At 51.1% G+C, this 24,377-nt stretch overlaps 1 protein-coding gene across 4 annotated transcripts; it reads right to left on the bottom strand.

Moving 5' to 3' along the window:
• Positions 1-3,399: 3,399 nt before the first annotated feature.
• GDAP1L1 (ganglioside induced differentiation associated protein 1 like 1) lies at positions 3,400-23,980 on the bottom strand (the record flags this gene model as incomplete). 4 transcript variants are annotated; one of them, XM_082856597.1, is made up of 6 exons in its annotated part: positions 3,400-3,743; positions 13,146-13,260; positions 14,039-14,136; positions 16,953-17,168; positions 18,162-18,354; positions 23,801-23,980. In XM_082856597.1, 6 exons carry the CDS (start codon positions 23,978-23,980, stop codon positions 3,400-3,402), a joined length of 1,146 nt encoding a protein of 381 aa, XP_082712723.1. The 4 variants fall into 4 exon arrangements, with proteins under 4 accessions (XP_082712723.1, XP_082712724.1, XP_082712725.1 ...); XM_082856598.1 differs by having other exon boundaries at positions 16,953-17,126; XM_082856599.1 differs by lacking the exon at positions 16,953-17,168.
• Between the last annotated feature and the right edge of the window lie 397 nt (positions 23,981-24,377).

Genomic DNA, 24,377 nt, shown 5'->3' with positions numbered 1-24,377 from the left:
AAACTTTAAAATATTGGGTGCCTATGAGGACTGCTTTTTACTGAAGAGATTTACTTTGCTTGGTGAATGTCTCTCTCAGAAGCCTGGGCACTGTAACTTCTACATGTCCCCAATAACGTGAAACGGCTCGGTGTCTTTAATATAATTTTTTAAATATAGCATTGACTAAAATCAATAACAACTAGCAGCATTTGTTCTGAATTTTTAAATCTGCTGCCTGACATTTTTTTTTTTTTTTTGCGGTATGCGGGCCTCTCACTGCTGTGGCCTCTCCCGTCGCGGAGCACAGGCTCCGGACGCGCAGGCTCAGCAGCCATGGCTCATGGGCCCAGCTGCTCCACGGCATGTGGGATCTTCCCGGACTGGGGCACGAACCCGTGTCCCCTGCATCGGCAGGCGGACTCTCAACCACTGCGCCACCAGGGAATCCCGCTGCCTGACATTTTTACTGAATTATCTCAGCTGTAGTTCCCAACAGCCTAGGCCATAGAGAAAACAGGAAGGGCTTTGGCTTCATCCCAGCTCTGCTACTGTATTAGTCAGCTATTGCAGTAATAACCCCCAAACCTGATGGTTTATGACAGAAAATGCTCACAGGTAGCTGCAGCTCTGCAGATATGGGCTGGCCTCAGCTGGTGAGCTCTGCTTCAGGCAGTGGGCCAGCTGGCCTTGGTTCGAGGCCACAAGCTGGGCTCAAGTCTGTTCTGCTTTCATTCTAAGGTCCAGATGAAAAGGGCAGCAACTACCTGGGGCCTGCTCTTCTCGTGATGAACACTGAGGCACCCACATGGTACGTTTAAAGCCTCTACTTCCATCACATCCTTCCACTAACAGTCCACTGGCCCAAGCTGGTCACATGGACAGTACCCTGATGGGGTAGGGAATAAACTCCACCCACGGTGGGAGGTGCTACAAAGTCACATGGCAAGGGTTGTGGATGTATAACCCTATTAGGAAATCCAAAAATCCAATCTACCACTTGTACCTTGGGTGCTAACTCTCTGAGCCTCTGTTTCCTCATCAGTGAGACATAAAAAGCTATGCTTTGCAGACTTAGACATAATTTATGTGAATTTCCTAGCACCTGGTTAGTACTCAAAGGATGGCAGCTATTATTATTATTAGCTCCATTTAGAGATGAGAAAACTAAGGGTATTAGGCAGTGTGGACCCGGGTTGCTAGGGAAGGACCAAACGGGTCTTTGGAGATAACGTTGGAATGGCCCGGGCAGATGATTCTGTGACTTCGGCAGTGAGCAGCCAATGAGCTGAAGGAGATATGACCTTCAGCAGCCCTTACCGTCCTCCCCAACAGGCATCCTTCTGTGAATGTTGCATAGACCTTCTTAGCATTGTAAACACTGGGGGGCGCCCATTACCGCAGTCCTGGCGGTGGTGGTGTCTGTCTTCCCAACTAGACTAAACTCAGCCCCACACCCTGTCCATCTCTGCAACCCTCCATGGCACCTGGTAGAAGGCTCAGCAGCTGATGGATTCTGAGTAAACGTACGCATGTTGACTCTTTTCCACACCCGAGCTGCTCTCCATGACATTCCGAGACAGAAAGGGACCAGGGAAAGGACACTTAGCTCTAGCTCACTTGTTGTGCGATCCTGACCAAACCAGACACATGCCCATCCCAGGCCTCAGTTTCTGCACATGTGGAACTGGCAGGTGGGGCCTGTGGAGTCTTTGAGTCTATGGTTCTCCAGCAGTCTACCTGGGCCTCTTCCCATTCAGTGCTTCCTTATGTCAGAGGCTGCTGGCTGTCCACCAGGATCTGTTCTCTCCTTCCTTAGCAATAGGCTGCCCAATCACAGACTACATTTCCCAGCCTCCTCTGCAGCTGGGTGAAGCCTGGTAATTAAATTCTCACCCATGGACCGTGTGTGGAAGTCACATGACCCTCTTCAACAGCTGGGCCTTAAAGTACTGGACATGAGCTCTAACATCCTGTCTATCCTTTCCTATTGGATAAAACCTGGCCATGGGAATTCCCTGGCAGTCCAGTGGTTAGGACTCAGAGCTTCATTGCCTTGGGCCCGGGTTTGATCCCTGGTTGGGGAACTAAGATTCCTCAAGCCATGCGGTGCAGCCAAAAAACAAACAAAAGACCTGGCCTCCCCAGATCCAGCCTTGGGCCCCCCAAGCAGCCATCAGTCATCTCTTCCTTCTCTCCAGAAGTGAAATGGTCAAAACATTGGTGAGAGTCACGAGAGTCAGACTCACTGAGTCTCAACGTCGTACCTCCACCCCTCTGGCCCCAAACTCTGGAAACGAGAACTAGATGGACAGCACAGGTTTAGAAATGAAAAGCAGCTGCTCCTCCTTGATGCTTTTTATTGGGGGCTTTCAGTGTTTTCTAAGCATGAGCGGCAGTGACACCCAGACCCTCTCCCAACATGCAAAAGGCACAGGGAAGTGAGACGCCGCAAGGACGGGCAGCGTGGACGCAGAAACCCCCCTGCATGGCATGGTAGGGCGTGGGGGGAGCCCCGAGAGTGAAGGGGAAGGCAGACGTTAACAGAGATGGCTTTGGCAGAGGCTGGAGGAGGGACATCCACCTCCAGACCCACCCCTGCGCTCCGGCCAGGGCTGAACTTCCGAGAGAAGATCAATGTGGCTTTTCCTGAAAGTCCACCTCACGTGGTGGGAAAACTCAGCTCCGGGTGGGAAGAGGAGGATGGACACTGCCTTCAGGGACTTCCAGTAAAGTGCCCGCCCGAGCACACTGGCCAACTCAAGAGGGGAATGGGAGGGTGTGCTCATGGCGTCGGCCCCAGACATGGCCTGTGGCTGGAAGTCACTGCCTTGGCCCGGCCAGTGCTGTCTCAGTTCACTTCCAGGAGGAGAATGAAGCCCCTTCCAGTCTTCAGGGGCCTCCCGTGGGGTCTCCAGGTCTCCAGCCCCACCTGGAGGTAGCGCTTAGAAGAGTCAAGTCTTGATGTTGGCTTTGTCCTGTGGAAGAGTTCCCTGGGCAAGAGGGAAGGGGAGGCGAGGGGTCAGGCCCTCCGAGCCCCCAGCACCTCCCAGAATCTGGGCCCTGGTGAATGAAATGACCTGGGACTCACCTTGGATCCTAACCAGTCCCCACAGTTCCATCTTGAGACCTTGAATCGAAAAAAAAAAAGGCATTCGTGTTTTTGTTTGTTTCTCTCTCTTTCTCTCTCTCTCCCACTCGCTCTTTCTCTCCTGCAGTAGAACCGTGGCCTCAACTCACGGCACTGGCAACATCTACTCCTAAACTATGGAATGTTTTCAGACTGACGATAGAATTGCTCCAAACAAGGGGTGGGAGGGGCTGTCCAAGTGTGCATGAGACGGTGCGTTACTGAGAGCTCACTGGGAATCACACAGGACAGAGACACCAACAGTCAGACACCAAGCCCGGGGCCTGGCTTTAGATGTATTTTTTCTTGAGGTACCAGTAGGCAAAGTAGCCCATCCCACCCAGGGAGCCCATGAGGAAGGATGCCCCAAAGAAAGATGGGGGTTTCCGCTTGACCAGCCGGAACGCGTTGGGGATGACTGCTGACAGCAGAGTGGTGTGGATGTCGCCCAGAACTTTCCGGAAGGCAAAGCGTTTCTGGACCCTCTCAAAGAAGGACTGCAGGTTGGGCCGGCTGCCATCTTCCCAGTATTTCTTGGACAGTCCCAGGAATTTGAGGCGGTGCAGGGTGGCTCCCAGGAGGACATCAGCAAGGGTGAAAGCACAGCCGCAGAGCCACAGCTCACATTTCTGCCCTAGAATGGAAGTGACAGGAGATGGGGGAGGGGAGGGTCAGCTCTTCTTCCGCCATACACGCCCTCCTCTCTCGGTGACGCCTCTGGCTTCTGTCTGCCCGCTATAGTGTTCCCCCAAGGTCACCCACTCCTGCACTTCTTTCATGATTTTTGCCAGATGCATATACTACCTCTATTATTTGTTTTCTTTAAATCAACTGACTTATTAAATGCAAATATATGTATTTAAACTCTGGACTCATATATCCCACTGCCCATTTTCCAGCTCTCCTTGCGAGTCCACTGTGCATCTTAAACGCGACATGTCCAAAACTGCGTCACCCCCAAACTCACCACATTCATCCCCATGTCAGTAACAGCACCTCCATCCTTCCAGCCACTCAGGCCAAAAGCCACGCAGGCCATGTTGAATTCTTTCTTTTCTTTCTTTCACACCCCACATACACTTTGTCAGCAGTTCCCATCAGCTTTATTTTCAAAATACATCCGAAGTTAGATGTTACCTCCGATGTGACCATCCTGGTCCTAACGACCATTATCGTTTGCCTTTGACTCCCTAGAGTCTATTCTCAGCACAGCAGAGAGAGGAATCCTGTTAAATCTTAAGTCAGATCATGTCCTTCTCTCTGATCAAAGCCCTTTAATGACCCCCTGTCGTAGTCAAAGCTGAAGCCCTTCTAATGGTCTAAAGGTCCTACGTGATCTGGCCCCCAGGTACCTTTCAGACCTAGGAGTCTACTTTTTCCCCCTTGACTCACTCTTTTTTTTTTTTCGGCTGTGCTTCATGTCTTGCGGGATCTTAGTTCCCCAACCAGGGATTGAACCCAGGGCCACAGCAGTGAAAGCGCTGAGTCCTAACCACTGGACTGCCAGGGAAGTCCCCCCCCCTTGACTCACCCTTCTTCAACCACACTGGCCTCCTTGCAGTTCCTCATTCCAGGCACGTTCCCACCCCAGGGCCTTTGCACTTGCTGTTTGCTCTGCCTGGAACACTCTTCCCCCACAGAGCTACAGGCCTTACTCCTCCACCTCTTTCAGGTCTTGGCTCAGTGCCATCTTCTCGGGGGGCTTCACTGACCACCCAGTTAAAATTGAAACCCCAATCCCAGCAGTCACTGTCCTCCTCCCCTGCTCTGTTTTCTTCCATACAACTTTTCCCCAGTGTTCCACCATATACTGTACATGCTCCTTTTGTTTATTGGCTGCCACCCTCTACCAGAATGGAAGCTCCATGAGGGCAGGAATTTGGGTCTGTCTTGTTCACAGCTGTATCCCCTGCACCTAGAACAGTGCCTGGCTCACTAAATCTTTACTTAATGAGTGATGAATGAGAAAAGAAACTATCACTAAGAGTATCATTTGCCATACCCTATGTGCAATGATGAAAGTACATTTAACAAAAAACAAAACAAACGCTATTAAATTCCAGCTGGATACTACTGCCTGCCCAAAATCCCTGAGCCCAAGACTTATTTATTTGTTTGAAGAAAAGGGCAGGTATTAATACATAACCCCTTTATGGGAATTAAATACTACCATCATACTAACACTCTTTCTTTAATACAATCAAAAGAATTAAAAAGAGAATAATTCTCATCATGTGGTTTTATATTAGTTATCGCCATGGTCACGTGACATCTAAAATTAGCCTGTGTACTTAGGAAACACTAGACTTGAAATTCTGGAGCCGCTTTGGTCTCCTTCATCACTGCTTTGCTCAACAACCTGAAATTCTCCCCAGTGACTACACATTAATGTCCACATTCCTCTGCATGGCTTTTAAGCCCTTTCAGTAGTTGGATGAGCTCCAATGTATTGGGTTGGCCAAAAAGTTCGTTTGCTTTTTTCTAGAACATCTTACGAAAAACCCAAACGAACTTTTTGGCCAACCCAGTACTTCTCTGATCTTCACTTCTCACAAATTGCCCACTTGCCCACTGTTCCCCTCAAGCAAGCCATGCCCATTTTGGCCTCTGGGCCATTGCCCCTGCTGCACCCCATGCCTGGAATGCTCTCCCCTTCCTCTCCACTTCCGGTGAGGTCTGCTTTCTTGGGAAGCTTGCTTCTGCCCTTTTGTAGAGGTGTTCCTTTCAGCTCAGAAATTCCATGAGTCTAATACCCTTCACCCTCACAGCCTGAGCCTCCCCCTTTCACTGTGTCCTCATGTTCATTCATTCATCCAACAAATGCTTATCTGGTAGTATGTGCTGGGCATGAAGACATGACAAGACACAAATGTCTTCCCTCCAGAGGCTCACGGTCTCAGGGGAGGAGGAGCTAAAGTGTAATGAAGGCTCTGATCAGAAGTTTGTTCTTGAATATGGAATCTTCCAGATGCCTGTTAGACTTCTGAGGGGAGATGATGTGTCTGCAGTTAGAGGTACAGGTGCACAGCATCATCAAGGGCGTGAGTGGAGACAGAGCTGAGAACAGAACCAAGGACTGAGCTTCGGGGCCTCAAGATTTAGATATTGGGCAACAAGAAGCAACCAGCGAAGGAGTGTGCGAAGGAGTAGCCGGTGAGGTGGGAGACGACCCAGGTGAGTGTGGTGTCCCAGAAGCCAAGATAAGAAAGTGTTCCAAAGACAGAGCGCTCAGCTGGCTTCAGACGCTGCCGGGAAGTCACAGAAAAGGAGCTGAGAATTGGCGATTGCATTTGGCGACTGGTGACCTTGACAAGAACAGTGGGAGTAGATGCTGACGCTGAAAGCCTGGTTGGGAGGGAGTCCAAGAAAGAAAGGGAGGAGAGGAATCAGAGACGGTGAGCAAAGGTCACCCTTTCAAGGAGTTTTGCTGTCATGGGAAGGATATGCCGATAATGTGAGATGGGTCAAGAGTGTTTGGGGGGACTTCCCTGGTGGTGCAGTGGTTAAGAATCTGCCTGCCAATGCAGGGGACACGAGTTCAAGCCCTGGTCCAGGAAGATCCCACATGCTGTGGAGCAGCTAAGCCCGTGCACCACAACTACTGAGCCTGCACTCTAGAGCCCAGGAGCCACAACTACTGAGCCCACACGCCACAACTACTGAGCCCGTGCGCCTAGAGCCCATGCTCTGCAACAAGAGAAGCCACCGCAATGAGAAGCCCGCGCACCGCAACGAAGAGTAGCCCCCGCTCGCCGCAACTAGAGGAAGCCCGTGCGTAGCAACGAAGACCCAACACAGCCAAAAATGAAAAGATAAATAAATTAATTATTTTTTAAAAAGAGTGCCTTTGTAAGTTGGGAAGAAAAAAACAGCACGTTGATGGGAATGATCGAGCCGAGAGGAGGTGATGCTACAGGAGAGAGTGGAGAGAATCACTGATGTGGTGTCCTTGAAGGGATGAGCGTGGGTGGCATCAAGTACACAAGGGAAGGGACTAGGCTTAGCTAGTTCAAGAACAGTTTATCCTTGGTAACAAGAGGGAGTCCAGGGCACCGTCTCTCAACAAATCTAAGCTGCTGTCAAATGTAAGACATCTACCTGAGAGAGTACTTCATCATACATATGTATGTACCTCCACTGACACGTAGGCCTCTTTCAATGGGTACATTTTTATTTGGGTCTGTGTGTGGACCTATGTGTCTGCATCCTGCATGGTGTGTATGTTTACCCATGTGAATGCCTGCTCAAATCCATGAAGCTGGTTGTGTATTAGCATGTAGACAGCTGCACACATGGGCATCTGTGTCCATGCAGTGGGGGGATTACCACATGCATAAGTGAAGGGTATGCCCACGTGCACTTGGTGGTTGCCTGCAGACAGATGTTCATGAGCGTGTAAGCGTGCATTGCTATTTAAGTATGTCCATTCCTGTGTTTCTGTTTGTAGGCAAATACTGCTAGCCATGACTGCAGTATGTCCACGGGCGCGGGTAGCTATCTATCTGGCATGTCAACAGAAGGTCTTTGGTTTCCCCCGCTCCTGCAGCTGTGGGTTCCCTTTGCCAAGTCGCAGCCCTGGATGAACCCTGTCTTGTGCCTTCTCCAAGTCTGCCAGCTGAGTGTGCTGGAGACAGTTACCCTTACCAGTTACACTTTAAATCCTGACCACAAAGCCCGGGAGGGCCGACAGCCCTGCCCAGGTCCTGTAGCAGTCCCGTAGCAGCTCTGGGGGATGCTCGCTTCACCGCCCCCTGCAGAGAGACGCACATCTTTCATCTTCTCTCCTCACACCCGGTGGTTTTCTCTGTTGATGACATCACCTCATGCTTCATTCAGAAAACAGGAACCTTCAGACATGAAAGCCCTTACCCCCCACCATGAAACCCACAATGCCAGGCCCCTGCATTTACCACCTGCTGACACAAGGGAGGGTGTGAGCCACCTACGCTCAAGGTCAGGCCCTCCGTGGTCCTCTGCACCCACCCAACGCTGCACATGCTCCCTTTCCCTTTCTAGAGCCACTCTCCTCCCCTCCCCACACTGCTCTGCGCCCCCCAGGAGGACAACTTGACGGATACACTGATGGGACTCCGTGCCCTCTGGCTCCAGGGGTGTTTGGCCAGTGGGGAGCAGAGGTGGGAGATAGGATGGCGGGCAAGGGTGAGGTCAGAGTCTTACTTCCCTCAGTTTTTTCTCTGCAGGCTGCCACAGGCTGGCCGTGTTGGTTTGCTTATTTGTTTGTTTTTGGCCACACCAGGCAGCAGGCAGGATCTTAGTTCCCCGACCAGGGATCGAACCCAGAAAGTCACAGCTCCTGTCAGGTGGCCCTCTTTGTTCTGGTTCCTGAAACTGCCCCCATCGCTCACAAACCGAGGTCCAGGTACTGCACTTTTCCTTGTGGTTTCCCTGTGTCCCGCCCACACATCTGTAAACAGTCCCCTTATGAAGGCCTCTTTGATTTACCCAATTTGAGGGTGCCCTGTGTGTCCCCTGGGGACCCTGCCTGAAGCACACCCTCTCAATCCTCATTGGTCCTGCATCACTGATTTCTCCTTTCCACTGAGGCATGTCTATCGGCCTGAAAACACGCAGTTGTATCTCCTATCTTGAAAACATTCCTCCCTTTGCCCCACAGCCTTCTTCAGGCACCACCCATTTCTCTATTCCCTCTACAGCGAAACTTCTCAAAAGGGTTGTCTACACTAGCCATCTTCGCGCCTCACCTCCCATTCACTCTTCAGCCATTGCCCTGACATTCCAGTGAAACTGCTCTTGGCAAGGTCGCCACCAACAGCCATGGGACAAAACCCAAGGGACGCTTTCCTAACCTTGGTTTATTCAGCCTCTCAGCTGCATTTGACACTGTTCTCCCTCCTTAGAACACCATCCTTTCTGGGTTCTATGACACAAGAGTCCTCACGCCTCACTGGCCACTGTGTCTCATCAGCTTTGCCAGCTCGTCTGTCTTTACCCTTCTCTCAATGAGGGGGAGCCTCAGGGCAGATGTGGTAGTTTTAAAATACGAAACAGTGCTTGTCTTTCTCTGTGGAATCTAAAAAATAATATAAACACATGTATATGCAAAACAGAAACAGAGTCACAGATATAGAAAATAAACTAGGGAATATTACTCAGCCACTAAAAAGAATGAAATAATGCTATTTGCAGCAACATGGTTGGACCTGGAGATTATCATACTAAGTGAAGTGAGTCAGAGAGAGAAAGACAAATATCATATGATATCGCTTATATGCGGAATCTAAAAAAAAATGATACAAATGAACTTATTTACAAAACAGAAAGAGACTCACAGACTTAGAGACGGGGGAAGCGTTGCAGGGAGGGATAGATTAGGTGTTTGGGATTGATATGTATACACTGCTATATTTAAAATAAAATGCCTTTCCATAAAAAAAAGAGAGAGAGAGAGAGAGAGAGGGAGAGAAAGTAAACTAGTGGTTACCAAAGGGGAGAAGGAGGGGGGAGGGGCAAATTAGGGGTATGGGATTAAGAGATACAAACTACTATGTGTAACACAGATAAGCAACAAGGATACACTGTATAGCACAGGGAATTATGGCCATTATCTTGTAATGACTTTTGATGGAGTACAATCTGTAACAATACTGAATTACTACGCTGTACACTCGAAACTAATATAATGTTGTAGGGAATTGCCTGGCAGTCCAGTGGTTAGGACTCCACACTTTCACTGCCCAGGGCCCGGTTCAACCTCTGGTAGGGGAAATAAGATCCCGCAAGCCGTGCAGCACAGCCATAAATAAATAAATATAAAGTTGTAAATCAACTATACTCCAATTAAAAAAAAGAAAAAAATACGCTCACAGATTACTTGATACTTATCTCTTTGGTGGAGCCCAATTTTTCTCCCCTTGAATATGGGCTGTATTTAATGCCTTGCTTCAGATGAATAGAATGTGGCAGAAGTGACAGAATGACTTCCAAGGGTAGGTCATAAAAGATCATGTGGCTTCCGCTGCTTCTGTCTCTCTGGGATCACTTGCTCAGGGGAAAGCCGGCTGCCGTGTTGTGAAGAAACTCAAGCAGCCCTAATAAGATGCCCATGTAGTGAGAAGCTGAGGTCTCCGGCCAACAGCTGTGGGGAACTGACACCTCTAGTGAAGACCCACGTGAATGAGCCATCGTGGACCCTTCAGCTCAGGGTGTTGCAGCCCCAGCCAGCGGCTTGACTTAGAGACGGGGGAAGAGTTGGGGGGAGGGATAGATGCATCATGCAACCCTGAATTAGAAACACTCAGCCAAGCTGCTCCAGAATTTCTGATTCACAGAAAATGTGTGACATGACAAATGCTTTTTTTTCCTTTTTTTTAAAACTATGGCCCTCAGCTCAAATCTAGCCTGCTGCCTGTTTTTATTTATTATTTATTTATTTATTTATTTATTTATTTTTGGCTGTGTTGGGTCTTTGTTGCTGCACACGGGCTTTCTCTAGTTGCGGCGAGCGGGGGCTACTCTTCGTTGCAGTGCACAGGCTTCTCATTGCGGTGGCTTCTCTTTTTGTGGAGCACGGGCTCCAGGCTCACGGGCTTCAGTAGTTGTGGCTCGCAGGCTCTAGAGCGCAGGCTCAGTAGTCGTGGCGCACGGGCTTAGTTGCTCTGCGGCATGTGGGATCTTCCCGGAGCAGGGCTCGAACCCGTGTCCCCTGCATTGGCAGGTGGATTCTTAACCACTGCGCCACCAGGGAAGCCCGACAAATGCTTTTTGTTTGTTTGGTTAAGCCGCTGAGTTTGGGAGCAGTTTGTTATAAGCAATAAATAACGAATAAGCAGGTCTTGATTCCTCTTTCTGTCTCTCTCCACTGCCCTCTAGGTGACATCATCCAATTCTACGGCTTTAATCACCGTGTATATGCTGAAGCCTTGCAAATCTCCACCTCCAAATTCTGACCTCTCCTTTGAAAGGCAGACTAGAATACTAATAGCTTATGTGACGTCCCCTTTTGGGGGTGACACTTACATGCGGAATCTAAAAAAACCTGAACTCTTGGGTCCCCCTTGCCCATATCAGGAAATGGTACCACTCAGTAGCTCAGACCAAAACCTCATGAGTCATCTCTGATTCCTTTATCCCCTCCTACTCCACTCCCTCCAATACCCTCGACCTTTCAGCAAGTTCCTGCCCATTTTATCTCCAAAATACCTCTCAAGCCTTTCATGCCTCCCCATCTCCACTGCCACCACCTCAGTCCAAGCCACCACCATCTCATCTGGGCTTCTGTCTCCCTTGAAATCCATTTTCACAGCAACCAGAGTACTTTTGTAAAATCAGACACCTCACCCCTGAGTAGATTGCAAAAATGGCTGCAAATTCCTCCCATTCCTGCACGCTTGCCCCTTTGCAAAGGCTGTGCTGCTTCTGCCATCAAGAGGCAGAGTCCAACCCTCTACCCTTTTAATCCTGGCTCTGCCATGTCACTTGCTTTAGCCAATGGGGCTTTTGTAAATGTGACACAAGTAGAGGCTTAAAACATATTTGCACCTTGGGGCTTTGCTCTCTTGCTGCTCTCAGTATCCCTGTGACCACCATCATATGAAGAGCCTGGCTTAACCTGCTGGGTGATGGGCAACATGTGGTCCAGCTACTTCCATTGGCCCCTGAACACTCTTCTGTAATGGCCCCTCTCCAGCACCCTCTCTGATAGAAATGAGAAAGTTCCTTCTTGAGGTATGCATTGTTTTTACTCATTTAGCCGTACTCTGCCTTTTTCTAGAAAGGATTTATGGCAGCTGGCTTCAGCATGCATGACACTGTTCCTGTTTAGGACCTTAGGTATCTGTGTGTGCCATTTGCTTGAGGCCTCAGCTGTGAAATGCTGGAAGAACATTGGACCCATTGAGAGGGAACCTGTTCTTGCCCTAACTGTGCCATTTAAGAGCTGTGTGACCTTGAGCGAGTCACTTTATCTCTCTGAGCCTTAGTTTTCTCTCCTGGAGAATGCACGTGCCTTTACCTGTCATATGTAATTAACTAGTATGTTCCAGGCACTGTGCTGAGTGTTTTTCATTGTTTAAAGAGTTCAACAAGATGGAGTTTAGGTTTTAAATTCTACTATTACCATCCTGTTTTCACAGATGTTGAAACTGAGGCTCCAATAAGGAAAGGAACTCGCCCAAGTCACACGGTATAGGCAGCAAAGCTAGGACCCTAACTCATATCTGTCTCACTCTAAACCCATCTTTTAGAACACTGTGCTCCACAGCCTTCCCACATACACAGACATCTCTGCGTGTGTGTGAAGCTCTGAGTGTAGCAGTGCATGTTGAATGGGTTCCACAAATTTGCATTGTTGAGGAGACCAGACTAACAGGGTACCTAAAATAGAGCCAAATGGGAAGGTCTCGAATGAAATTTGAAGAAGGGTGCTGGCAAGGATGGTGTATAGATGCAAAAAGGAGCGGAGTGGTAAGGAGAGGGTACTCCAGGCTGGAAGAGCTGCAGGAGCTAAGGTGTGGTGGTGGAAATGTAGTTGGCATGCTCAGCGTCCAGAGAAGAGAGGCACTTGAGAACAGAAAGAGTCAAGGTCAGAGAGTCCAGGTGAGCCTAGATGTCTGGCTCCTACAGCATGAAGGAGCCATAATACATCCTTCAGTCGGGGAAGGGGGAGATGGTGTAGTGGATAGTGATCGCCACCACCATTACCATCATCTTCTTCAATAGCCTTTATTAAATACTGTGTGCTAAGCGCTGATCTAAGTATTCTACATATATTATTTCATGCAGTGTCTCAACATCTCTCTGAGGTCGGTCTTATTATTATCTCCATTTTATGGATGGGGAACTGAGGTCTAGGGAGGTGAAGCACCTGGCCCAGGGTTATTCAACTAGCAAGTGGCCAAGCTAGGACTTAAACTTAGGTCTTTCTGACTCCATGGCCCATGATCCTAACCACCTGGATGGTCCTCTAAGATCTTTGGGGGGAAAGATGCTGGGACTGTCATGGACAGAGTGGGCTGGATGGGCTCCAGCACTCACCTACCCCAGAACTGGCACCCACCCTCGTTCTCAAGCTTCCTCTTCTCCAGCTCAGCCTCGATCTGGTCCAGCACCATGGCCAGCTCCCCCAGGATCTTCTTCAGGTAGCTCACATCATCGTGCTCCAGGATCTTGGCCTGGGGGCAGGACAGACAGGTGCTAGAGGAGCTGAGTTGGCCTCAATAGAGCAAGGATGACCAGGGATGGAAGACTCTTGGCCCAAATCCCCTTCTGCAAACCCAGTCTCATATCCCCTTAAGTGTATAGGATACCCCCACTGTTACAAGGCATCCTCATCTGGTGTTCACAATAGTCCTGTGAGCTTGACTGTCCTGGCCAGATCCCTTTCATGGGGCTGGTACTCTCATACACCAGCTGCCATGAGAGTTGGTTGACAGTGGCTCACAGCTTCCCCTTCTCCAGAGAATTGTTCTCAGCCAATGAGGAGTTTCCTGGAAATACTTGGGAAATAAATAGGTCAATGATTGGCTGATATAAGGGTATAAAAGTCTGTCCCTTTGTCTCAAGGTGGATCGACTTTGTGGCACCATTTATCCTCCAGAGCTCCCTGTGGGATCAGGTGAACTTAGCCCCTTCTTCATCCTATCTCATCCTTACTGGGTTCTCCTTAGAGCGCTCCCTCAATACCTCGCTTACCCCAGAACCTCTGTCCAATGCTCTGCTCTTAGGGACACAACCTAAGACATTAGGAAAGTGAGGCTCCAGGGCGACAGTGACTTGCTCAAGGTCAAAGGGCCAGTAATGACAGAGGAGACAGGATTGGAAAAGCAAACCAGTGGTTTTCCCGTTTCATGTCATCAGCTGACTCTCTACTTAGAACCAGCTTCTTCCAGTTCTTCTTTTCCATGGAAAAGATGGTGGGAAAGGGGAATGAGCAGGCCTGGGGTCACTCACCATGAGCTTCTTCTGTTTAGAAAGGTAAGGATCAGAGAGCTGGGGCTCCTCTTCATGGTCCAATTTCATGAAGTCCATGGTGGCGTTGGCTAAATGTCCTGGGGAGAGAATAGGAAAGGTCCCGTTCTTCTGATACCTGGTGCTCTTCCTTTCCCTTCCCCCCAACAACTTGGAATAGGTCCCATTCAAACAGTAGTCCAGGAAGTAACAATATCAACAGGCATAACTAGGAGACACTATGTCATTACAGGCTGGGACATAGGGATGGATGAGATGCCATCCTGCCCTAGACCATAAAAGAGATACCTACAACATAGCATGATCAATCTCTAATGAAGAGTGAACAGAATGCTGTGGGACCCAGAGGGCCACCTGCCTGGGGCACAAGGTGTCAAGAAACCTCACTGAGGAGGAGACTCTAGGGGATGAGTAGGAGTTTGCCGGAAATGAATATCACCCTAAATGTGGACAAGCTCATGCTTCAGTGAACATCTCCCTCACCCCTTTCTGTAGTGAAGAAACGGATTCAGAGAGGCTAGTAAATTCCACACTAGTAAACGACAAGCAGATTTTGAATCAGGATCTGTCCGATTCTCAGTCTAGAGCTCACTCACTGTAATCCACAGGGAAAAACTTGTTTTAAAAAAACTATAAGAGAGCTTGGTGTCTTGAAACTTCCACTTCTGGTGAGGCAACTTCCCTGAAGATTCAGGGACATATTGATCACCTCTCCTGGGAAATTGGCCTTTTAAAGATGCTGAAAAGGCCTGGGTGATGGAATGTGGGTCAATGATGGAACTCAAGGCAGCACCTTGAGAATTATACTTAATTATAATTAGAATTATACTTTTAATACTTAAAAGTGTCCTATAATCGGACATTAAAAGTCTAGCTGTAAGCTGTGGGTTTTACAAGAGGAGGTGGAAGCATGAAGTGGGATAAGATCCTGAGGTCTGTTCCATGACTGGGGCAGGATTTCTCTGGAACTCTTAGCCAGTAAGTATGGGACATGGTGGGCCAGGTGTGTGGTGGGGCCCAAACCTGGCCTGCCCTCTCCCCTGGGTCCCAGCCCCACTTGGACATCTCTTGGACTGGGATGGGCATCTTCTCTGGCCCCACTGCCTCTATGTTCCCCTTATCATAACACTGATTGGTACTAGGTTAGAAAAATTTTAATCAGTGTGGGTTGTTTGTTTTTTTGCCATACTGCGTGGCATGCGGAATCTAAGTTCTCTGACCAGGGATCAAACCCATGCCCCCTGCAATGGAAGCACGGTGTCTTAACGACTGGACCGCCAGGGAAGTCCCCAAATCAGTTAGTTTTGAATAGATTATACGTGCATGCTTGTTTAAAAATTCAAACAATATTAAGGAACGTACAGTGAAAAGTAAATCTCTCTCCTCTCAATCTGCAGTCCCTTAGTTCTGCTCTCCCAATCTTCCCATGCGTCCTTCCAGAAATACTCCTTGTGTTTGCAAGCACCTGTGTATCCATTCGATCCCCCTTTACATATATTAATGATAGTACACTAGATGCATTTTTTTGCCCTTCACTTTCTCCCTACTTACTAATATATCTTAGAGAGCATTCCACATGCCTGTTATTTTTTTTAACAGCTGCACAGTATTTCATTGTTTGTATGTACTAGAATTTATCTACCCAGTCCCCAAATCATGGTCAACTGGGTTATTTCCAGCCTCTTGCTATTACCCCTTATGCTGCAATGCATATCCTTGTACGTACTTCTTCGGTGCACACATCCAAGTGTCATTGCAGGACAGTCTCCAAAGTGTGGGCCTTTTAATATTCGATATAGAGGGCCAGACTGCCCTCCTGAGAGGTTGTTCAAATTTACTTAGTCCTGCATTGTAATTATCTGGTCATTTGTCTTTCTGCTTCCATGAAACTGTGACCCTGGGAGGGTAGAAGCTGTGACAGTCCCCTTCTGTCCCCAGCCCCCTGCCCAGGGCCTGGGTCATAGGAGACTTCATAAATGTTGTTAAATGTTGTTGACTCAATGGGGACAGGACAATATAAATATGTCCTGAGTCCTGTTCAAGGGCACTTTAAAGAGACAAAATCGAGTGCCACAACCTGGCCCACCCTTGGACGTGAGCCTCATTCCTTTGAGAGAGAGGAAGTGGCCATTTACCGAGCACCTATTATCTACTTGGAATCATCATGCTTCATCTGTATATTGGACCCCATGGTGTCTGCATAGAGCCTGGACCAAAGTCTGTAAACAGGTGTTGATGGATGACCTGATTTAATCCAACACTTATTTACTGAGTACTGAAATAAATGAAAGGATAAAGTAGGCTGTGGGCACAATCAGGCTGGCAGTTAGGACAGTATATGGGGATGCTTGAATCAGAACTCAGAGACCCGGGGCCTGGCACTATCTGGGCAATCTTCCTTGGTGATGCCAGCCCTGATGTCACTCAGTACCCTGGGCTGCCAACCCCAGGTGTCTGGGGCTGAGATGCTTGTGGAGAGGTGTCCCAGCTCCCATGGACAGGCAAGCCTCTAGGGGGACAGATAGCCCTATGGCCTCTGTATGGGATGGCAGGACAAGAGGAGGGGGCAGGAGAAGGGAATGAGAGAGAGAGACTGCCAGAGAGGGAGAAAGACATATTCAGCTCGAAACAGGGTGAGTGAGACAGAGAGCCAGAGAGAGAGAGAGAGAGAGAGAGCCAGAGTGAGAGACAGAGTGAGAGACAGAGACAGACACAGGGATGGAGAGAGAGGCAGAGGCAGAGGGATATCCATTGGGAAGAGGAGAGAAGGCGGAAGAGGAGAGAGAAAGGGAAGAAAGTGAGTAAGAGATACAGGAATGGGAGGAAGAGGGAGGAGGTGGGCGAAGACCGGGTTACCCTGAGGGTTCTGCGCTCCGACCCCGACCCCGGGACTCACTGCGGATCTCGGCCGTGGCGTACTTGGGGATCATGGAGTCGGCGGTGAGTTCGGGGTGCAGGATGCAGCCGTGCGTGTAGGCGTCCATGGGCAGCGCGTCCAGCAGCTCGCGGTACTGCAGCACCCGCGCATGCTGGGTGCTGCCCGCCTCGGGCATCAGCGCCACCACGTGCTCTGCGGGGCATGGCCGGGGGCTGGGTGGCGGCACGCAGGGCCCTGTGTCGGGCCTCCCGCCCCCCTGATTCAGAAAGGCCAGCCTCTGTCATCCCATCCCCCAACCTCAGCATCCCGGAACCACGACATGTCCAGAAGTTTGGGGCCCATCCCCTTTCCTTGACTCTTGAGAGAAAGTCCCCACCAGGCTGACAGGGGACCCTAGTGATCCTGCCCGCCTACCTCTCCTCACTGGAGCCCTGCCGAGCCGTCCCCTGAGGGGCAACTCCTCACCTGCCCGGGCTTGTTGCCAGGTGGGTCTCTAGGCCTAGTGTTGCCAGACTTGGAGAGAAGCTGGAAACCTGGATGTTTGAAATTGAACTCTCCTTGGTTTTTAAATGTTGGCAACTAATTCATATTCTTTTAAAACAGTGCATGTCCGGGCCCTGATCTCTCAGCTGCATCTGCAGCCTCTGCCATGGGCACTGAGCTTCTGGACTTGAGCGAGGCCAGAGGGAGGGAAGTAGGGACGGAGGACATAGGGTTCTGTGGGGTTCTGGGGTGCCAGGCCCTGCTCATGTCTGCAAAGTTCTCAGGTATCCGGGCCCATGTCTGTGGGGGTTCCGGAAGAGCCTGTGGCCCTGACTATGCATACAGGGTTTCAAGGGGCTGGGTCCTGGCCGAGCCCTGGCATCCCCGGGAGATCTGGATCCTGTCTGTGGGGACTTAGAAGGGGGTCTGGGTCCCGTTCATGCCTGATGGGCTCCAGAGTGTCTGTGGCCGAGCCTGTGACTCCAGAGTCCCCTGGCAAGGAGGCTATAGCCCTAGCCGCTCCAAGGGGGGTGTCTGGGCCATGCCCTTTCCCTCAGTACCGGGGAGGGGGGGGGTCAGATCTGTGGGGTCCCCAGGGACCTGTGGCCATGCTCTGCGGTTCCTGGGCGGCATCTGAGCCCTGCCTGTAGCCCGTGGTTCCTTGTGGGGGAGCCCGGGCCCGCGGGGTTTGCCCAGGCTTCCCAAGGTGCTGGGGCGCTGTCAGGGCCCGCGCGGCCGCCGTACCTCCCGTGAACGTGCGCTCCACGTAGTCGATGATCTGGTCGTAGTCGCTGATGATGTTGTCGCGGTGGATGATGACGGGCACCTCCTCGCCCAGGTTGAGCCGCATGAACCAGGGCTCCTTGTGCTCGCTCTGCGGCAGGCTCACGTCCCGCTCCTCACACGCCAGGCCCTTCTCGGCGATCACCAGCCGCACCTGCAGGCGCCAGGGTCAGAGCGGGGAAGGCGGGCGGACACACAGGGACACTCTGCCCAGGGGGGGCGGGGCGTGCGGGGAGGGAGGTCAGAGGTCCCACACTGGAGGGGACCGTGTTGCTTCCAGCCCGCTCCTGGGCCCCTGGGGTACAGGATGGGGGATACGTCCCCGGGGTCTGGTGGTGGGAGGAACACAGCTCTGCCCTGGGGACAAGGGGCAGAGCTGCCTGGTGGTTACGGGGCTGGGTGTCACTGCTGGACGTACCTGGGATAGGATTTCTGGCTCTTCTGTGTGAGTTTGGGCGGATTCGTTACACTTTCTGGGCTTCATCGTTTTTTATTTGCAGAATTGAAGTATTAATAGTAGCACCAACACAGTGTCTGGTACATAGATAGTGCTTATTCGTAATTCTCATTATCGGGATTGGACTCTCAGCCTGGCCTCCAAACGTGAATCTGGCCATGAAATTTGCAGAAATTCTTATCATCACCATGATCAGTAGCAAAATTTCTCAAATTATTTGAGAAACAAAGTGAGGTGAAAAATATTTGCCAACATCAGCCTAGCCCTTTATTGTCCCCAGACACCTTCCCATCTGGTGGTTGGATGCTCACAATAGCCTTCCAGAGGAGGGCAGAGCAGAGACTATCTCCCGTTTTTTGCTGATGAGAAAACGAAAGTCCAGAGAGGGCAACTAACTGACCCAGAGCCACACAGCCAATTTAGCAGTAGATCTAAAACTAGAAGCAAAGGTTCCTGACTCTCAGACCAGTGTTCTCTGCCCTGGGGGCTCCTTCCAGGGAGTCCTGGGCCTGGCCCCTCCTGAGTCTTTCCCTAATTTCCAGGGGGTCCCAGACAAACATATGACCTGGTAGATGCGAACGGAGAGCCTCCTGACCCAGCCCAACAGTTCTGAGCTGGCAGGTGGTTAATGATCACCTAGCCCAACTATCCCCTGCCTGTGGACTGAGGCTCAGAAAGTAGGCTAGACTTGTCTAAGGTCCCCAGCAAAAGGATGGCAAGCTCCACTCCCACATGCTCCTCCCTACTTCTAGCTCCAGCCCAGGAGAAAGAGAGGGCACCCCTGAGAGAGGCAAAGGTCTATTCCTGTTAAGCATCGATGACCCCTGTACATACCTAGGTGGCAGTTCCCATTCCCTTCCTGTCTGCCCTGGCATCCTCCTGGCAGGTTCTGCCCAGCCACCCAGCGTCTGGGTCAAGCTGGGATCTCTGAACGGACGGAAACAGAAACTAAATCAGGCCTTTGCCGTTGGCGGGTCCAGACGTTTGGCCTTCCATCCTGGCAGGGCCTCTGCTCCCAGGGACCACTCCCTGGGCACTGCCCTTGAACTCCAGTGAGGGTGCCCGGTGGGGCTCCTGCCTGGGGAGGGGACTGTCTTTAGAGGAACAACAGTCCTGCTTGGAGCTGCCTCAGGATCACACCAGCAAGCAGCCAAGGAGACTTTCTCCTTTAGCTGAGCTGCAGGCCAGAGCCATGTGCCATCCTGCAGGGGAGGGGGCGGGGGAGGAAGCCAGGCCCAGGGGGAGGGCGTGCAGCCACCAAGGCCATCTGCCTTCTTTGCCTCCTGGAACTGCGCCAGACTTAGGTGGTCACCACTCAGTGTGACCAGACATCAGCGAACTCTGGGCAAACTATCCCCCCTGTGGGTGCCTGAAAGTCACCCACTGGGGCTTCATTGTCATGGCTAGGTACTGTCCCCCCTCACCCGGGCCCTTGTTTATGAGAAAACTGTGATGGGCTGGGTTGGCGTCTCTGCCCAGCCACTTAGTTGCAGTGTGACTTTGTAAAAGACACTTAGAGTCTCGGAGTCTTAGTTTGTTTATCACAAATACTTTAAAAAAATTAATAAGCTTTATTTCTTACACCAGTTTTAGGCCTACAGAATCAAATGCCTTTTTTATGTAACACCTTATGGCTTACAAATGCGCCACTTTTCAACACTTATTTATTGAGCGCCTGCTCTGTGCCAGGTCTTGTTCTAAGTGCTCAAGACTCAGCAGTGAGCAAAACAAAGATCCCTGCCCTCAGGGAGCTGACATTCTGGTGGAGGCAGACAGATGAGAAGCAGTTAAAATGAGATGGTGTGTCAAAAGATAGTGAGCTCATCGGAAAAAAGAAAATATAGAGCAAGGTAAGGGAAATTGGGGGTGCCAGGGAATCAGGGAGGCAAGTGGCAATTTTAAGTAGGGCGACCCATCAGGGCAGGCCTCTCTGAGAAGGTGATATTTGAGCAAAGAACAAAGAGAGAGTAGTCCACACAGGGATCCAGGCAGAGGGGACAGCCAGTGCAAAGGCCCTGAGGTGGGAGCGTGTCTGACATGTTTGAAAAATGGTGAGGTGGCCATCCTGCTGGAGCAGGATGGATGGAGGTGACGAAAGAAGAGGAGGTCAGAAAGGGTCATGCACAGGGACATTTAATTGAGACTCCTAGACCCAGGGGTCTATGAATAAATTCAGGGAGTCCTCAAACTAGGATGGGAAAATTACAGGTTTATTTTCAGTCATGTCAAGCTGACACTTAGCATTCTCTTCAATTATGAGTGTAGGCAACAAAGCATGGTGGTGTTAGCAGTGCCTGTAATATTGTCACCACTAGGAATCAGATATTTTCATCACTTCACAGTTGCTGCAATTACATCCGTCACGACTTCAACATTACAGTAGTTATTAGTCCTGCCACTAGGTCATGTGATACTATGGGTTAATGCAGAAACACATATTATTATGTAACAAATTTGTTTTGAAAATATGTCAATAGCTTTACTTCAGTATGATTGGTTTTCCTTCTAATCTAATACTCCTATGTATTTGATGTTATTCAATTAACAGTACTATTCTGAGAAAAGTCCATAGGCTTCCCCCGAATGATGAGTGGGTCCATGACCCAGGCAAGGTTAGATCCTGCAGTAGGGCCTGAGGCCATTATGAGGACTCCGGCTTTTTCCTGGAAGGACTTGTGAGCCACTGTAGGCTTCTGAGCAGAGGAGTAGTGAGATGTGCAGTTCTTGCCTGTGGACCTCCTGGGAGTGGGAGAGGGGGTGGTAAATGGTCAAGGGCAGCATGGACAGGGCTGGGGCGCCAGTGCCCAAGAGCTTGAAAAGTAAGGCCAGGGTGGCAGGTAGAGATCACTTACTTCCCTTCTGCCATGTCTGGGAGGGCCCTCTGCATGCAGGAAAGGCCCTTTAGGACTGATGCGAAAGAAGGAAATGTGCCTGCTAAGCCCGTACTGTGTGCCAGACACTTAACACATGTCCCTGTCCTTTCAGTCCCCCAGGAATCCTACAGGGTTGGATGTAAACGTCTCCTTTTCCAGATGAGGATGTTGAGGCACAGAGGAGGTGAAGTGACTTGTCCAAGGTCACACAGCCAGTAAGCACTCAAGATGAGACTGGAACCAGGACCATCTGACTGCAGAGCCCATGTGTTTTCCATCAGGCTACACTGCCTCTAGAACCCACCACAGGCCCCTGGGCAAGGGGAAGGCCCTGGCAGGAGAGGCAGGAGAATGCTAGGCTGCCTTGGTCAGAGGTTTGGTCACAAATGGGATTGCAGTGGGTGGTCCCATCCCTGACTAAGGGGCCACCTTAGCCCTGAGCTCATGCTGAATAAGGAATATTCAGGAGGCGCCCTCAGGAAATGGTGATGGAAAGGGCCACCTTCCTACCTCCTGGTCACTGGGGCCTGGATCCTGAGGTTCTGGGGAGGACGACATCCTGGCATCTGGAGGTCAGTCTGATTCATTCCCAAACCCCCCAGCAACTTGTATAGAGCCTGGCATGCAGTAGGTGTTCAGCATGCATGTACAGAAGAGTCCCAGCATGACCTTGGTTAACTCCAACCCCTCCTTTACCTAGCACTTTAGTGATATCATAACACCCGTTATGAACAGAGCCTTGACACCATGCCAGGCACTGCGATCAGCACTTTTTGTGCATCATCTCATTTCACCATCACAATAGCCTTCTGAAGAAGGTACTGCCACTAGCTCCATTTTACAGATTATAAAACTGAGACTTTAGGGAAGCAAAGTGACCTGCCGAAAACTCCATGGTGAATTATTGGAGAAGATGGCTCTCCTGCTGGGGACTTTCTGGCCTCATAGTCTGTACTTTAAACTAGGAACTACTCAAAGGGGGATCAGTGGACCAGCTTCATTAGCCTCACCTGGTAGCCTGTTAGAATGCAGCATCTTGGGCCCTACTCCAGATCTGCTGAATCAAAATCTCTGGGGTGGGACCCAGTATTCTGTGCTTGAACTAGTAATGTATGCTCAAGTTTGACCAGTGCCAGTGTAGAACACTAAGCAGTACCGCCTGTTCAACAACCCTCAGCAATCCTGAGGGGGTTGCAATTAGAAGAAGTTGCTATTATTGTTATTATTATCCCATTTTCCAGATGATGGAACTGAGCCTAGACCAAGAATCAAACCAAAGAGCCTGGTTCCAAGGCCATTTCTCTTTAAGGAATCTGTTTCTCCATCTGGAAAATGAGTGAATGCAACAAAAGGATCTTCCAGGGAGAAGAGAAGTCGAAGGGTCGGGCAATGGGTGACCCTTAGGCTCCAGCAGGACCGGCTGCTGGGACCTGGCCATGGTGCTGAATTCGTACCCCACAGAGAGGACAGCCCAGGGTGAGAGACTGCGCTCCTAGAGGCCCCCGGTCTTGCAGGCTCAGTGCTTGGACCTCACCCCCAGGAAGCGGGAACCCCGATAACTCAACACCAGGCTGCATTCCCAACCGCCTTCTAGCTCCCCTGAGTCTGAGATGGGACCGTGTGGCCGTCTGTGCCTTTAAGAGCAAAAAGCACAGACCTTATGGGCCAGCTGAGCCGGTTTGAGGAGATGGGTTAACTCCTTCCTTCTCAGCTCAGGATTGGGGGTGGGGTGGGGGGAGGGCTAGGGTCAGACCCTTCAAGCCCCAATCAGAAGGCCCCCAGCCGGGCAGAAGGGCAGAGGAGCTTTGACCCGCAGGCCTGTGGCATGGGGACAGCAGCGCGGGGGTGGGGGGCAGGGGGGGAGGGCCTGAGATGGGACTACTGGGGCCGGAGGCTGGACCCCAGGAAGCGCCCCTCCCCCCTCCCCGCAGCAGCAGCCCCCTCCGACAGGCCGCCTTCCCAGCAGTGCCCATTCCCTTCCCCTTGCCTTTGTCTCTCTTCTCAGCTCTTCAACAGACCGGGTCTTTCTGGGAGGGAAAGAGGCAGAACGGGTGTTCCTAGAATTAGGGACGGTGCTCCTGGGGCCCAAGACAGGGCCAGTCACCTCCCGGGAGGGCAGCCCAGCTTCCCCCATCCACCGGGCCCCGAAGCCCCCCGATTCTACCCTCCAGCCTCTCACCAGGTCTTCAGACCCCTTAAGCCCTCCCGGATCCCCTCCCCCAAGCCTCCTGGTGCATCGGTCGGGTTCCCCTGCTCCCTCCGGGCTCTACCTTCTGCGAGCTGAAGGACTGGGTCCAGTGGTACAGAACCAGGCTCTCCTTGGGCCAATGGGCGTGGCTGGCCGCTTCGGGTGCTTCGGGGGCCTCCACCGGCTTGACCGCATCGCTCTCCAGCGCCGAGATGGGCCACCAGCTGCAGTTGGTGGGGGTCAGGTTATTGGGGGTCGCCATGACAGCCCGAAATCAGAGGGAAGAAAGAAGGAGGCTCCGGCGGTGGCGGCTCTCTCTCGCCCAGCATCACATGGCCTCGCCGAGCCTGCCCCTCTCCTTCGCTCCCTCCCTCCCATCCCCGTGAATGTCATTACTCACTGGGCGAGTGGGGGAGGGGCGAGGGGGATCCCGGGAGCTCCTTTCCTCCTCCTCCCCTTGGCCCACCCCTGGCCCGTGCCAGAAAAGCCACCAGTCCAAGGTCAGGCTCGGTGGAAGGGCACCAGGAGCCATAGGGAAGTGGGCCATGCCCCCAGATAGCTCGAATCTGGCCAGCCACCTGCCGAAGATTCCACCATTATAAACGCATTCTGCCTCTCAAATCTTCTAAAAGGCAAATAGGACAACTGGTGTTATAGAA

This window comes from Leucopleurus acutus (assembly GCF_964270905.1).
Source record: "Leucopleurus acutus genome assembly, chromosome: 16".
NCBI classification, from domain to species: domain Eukaryota; kingdom Metazoa; phylum Chordata; class Mammalia; order Artiodactyla; family Delphinidae; genus Leucopleurus; species Leucopleurus acutus.
This window is presented reverse-complemented; position numbering and strand designations above follow the sequence as displayed.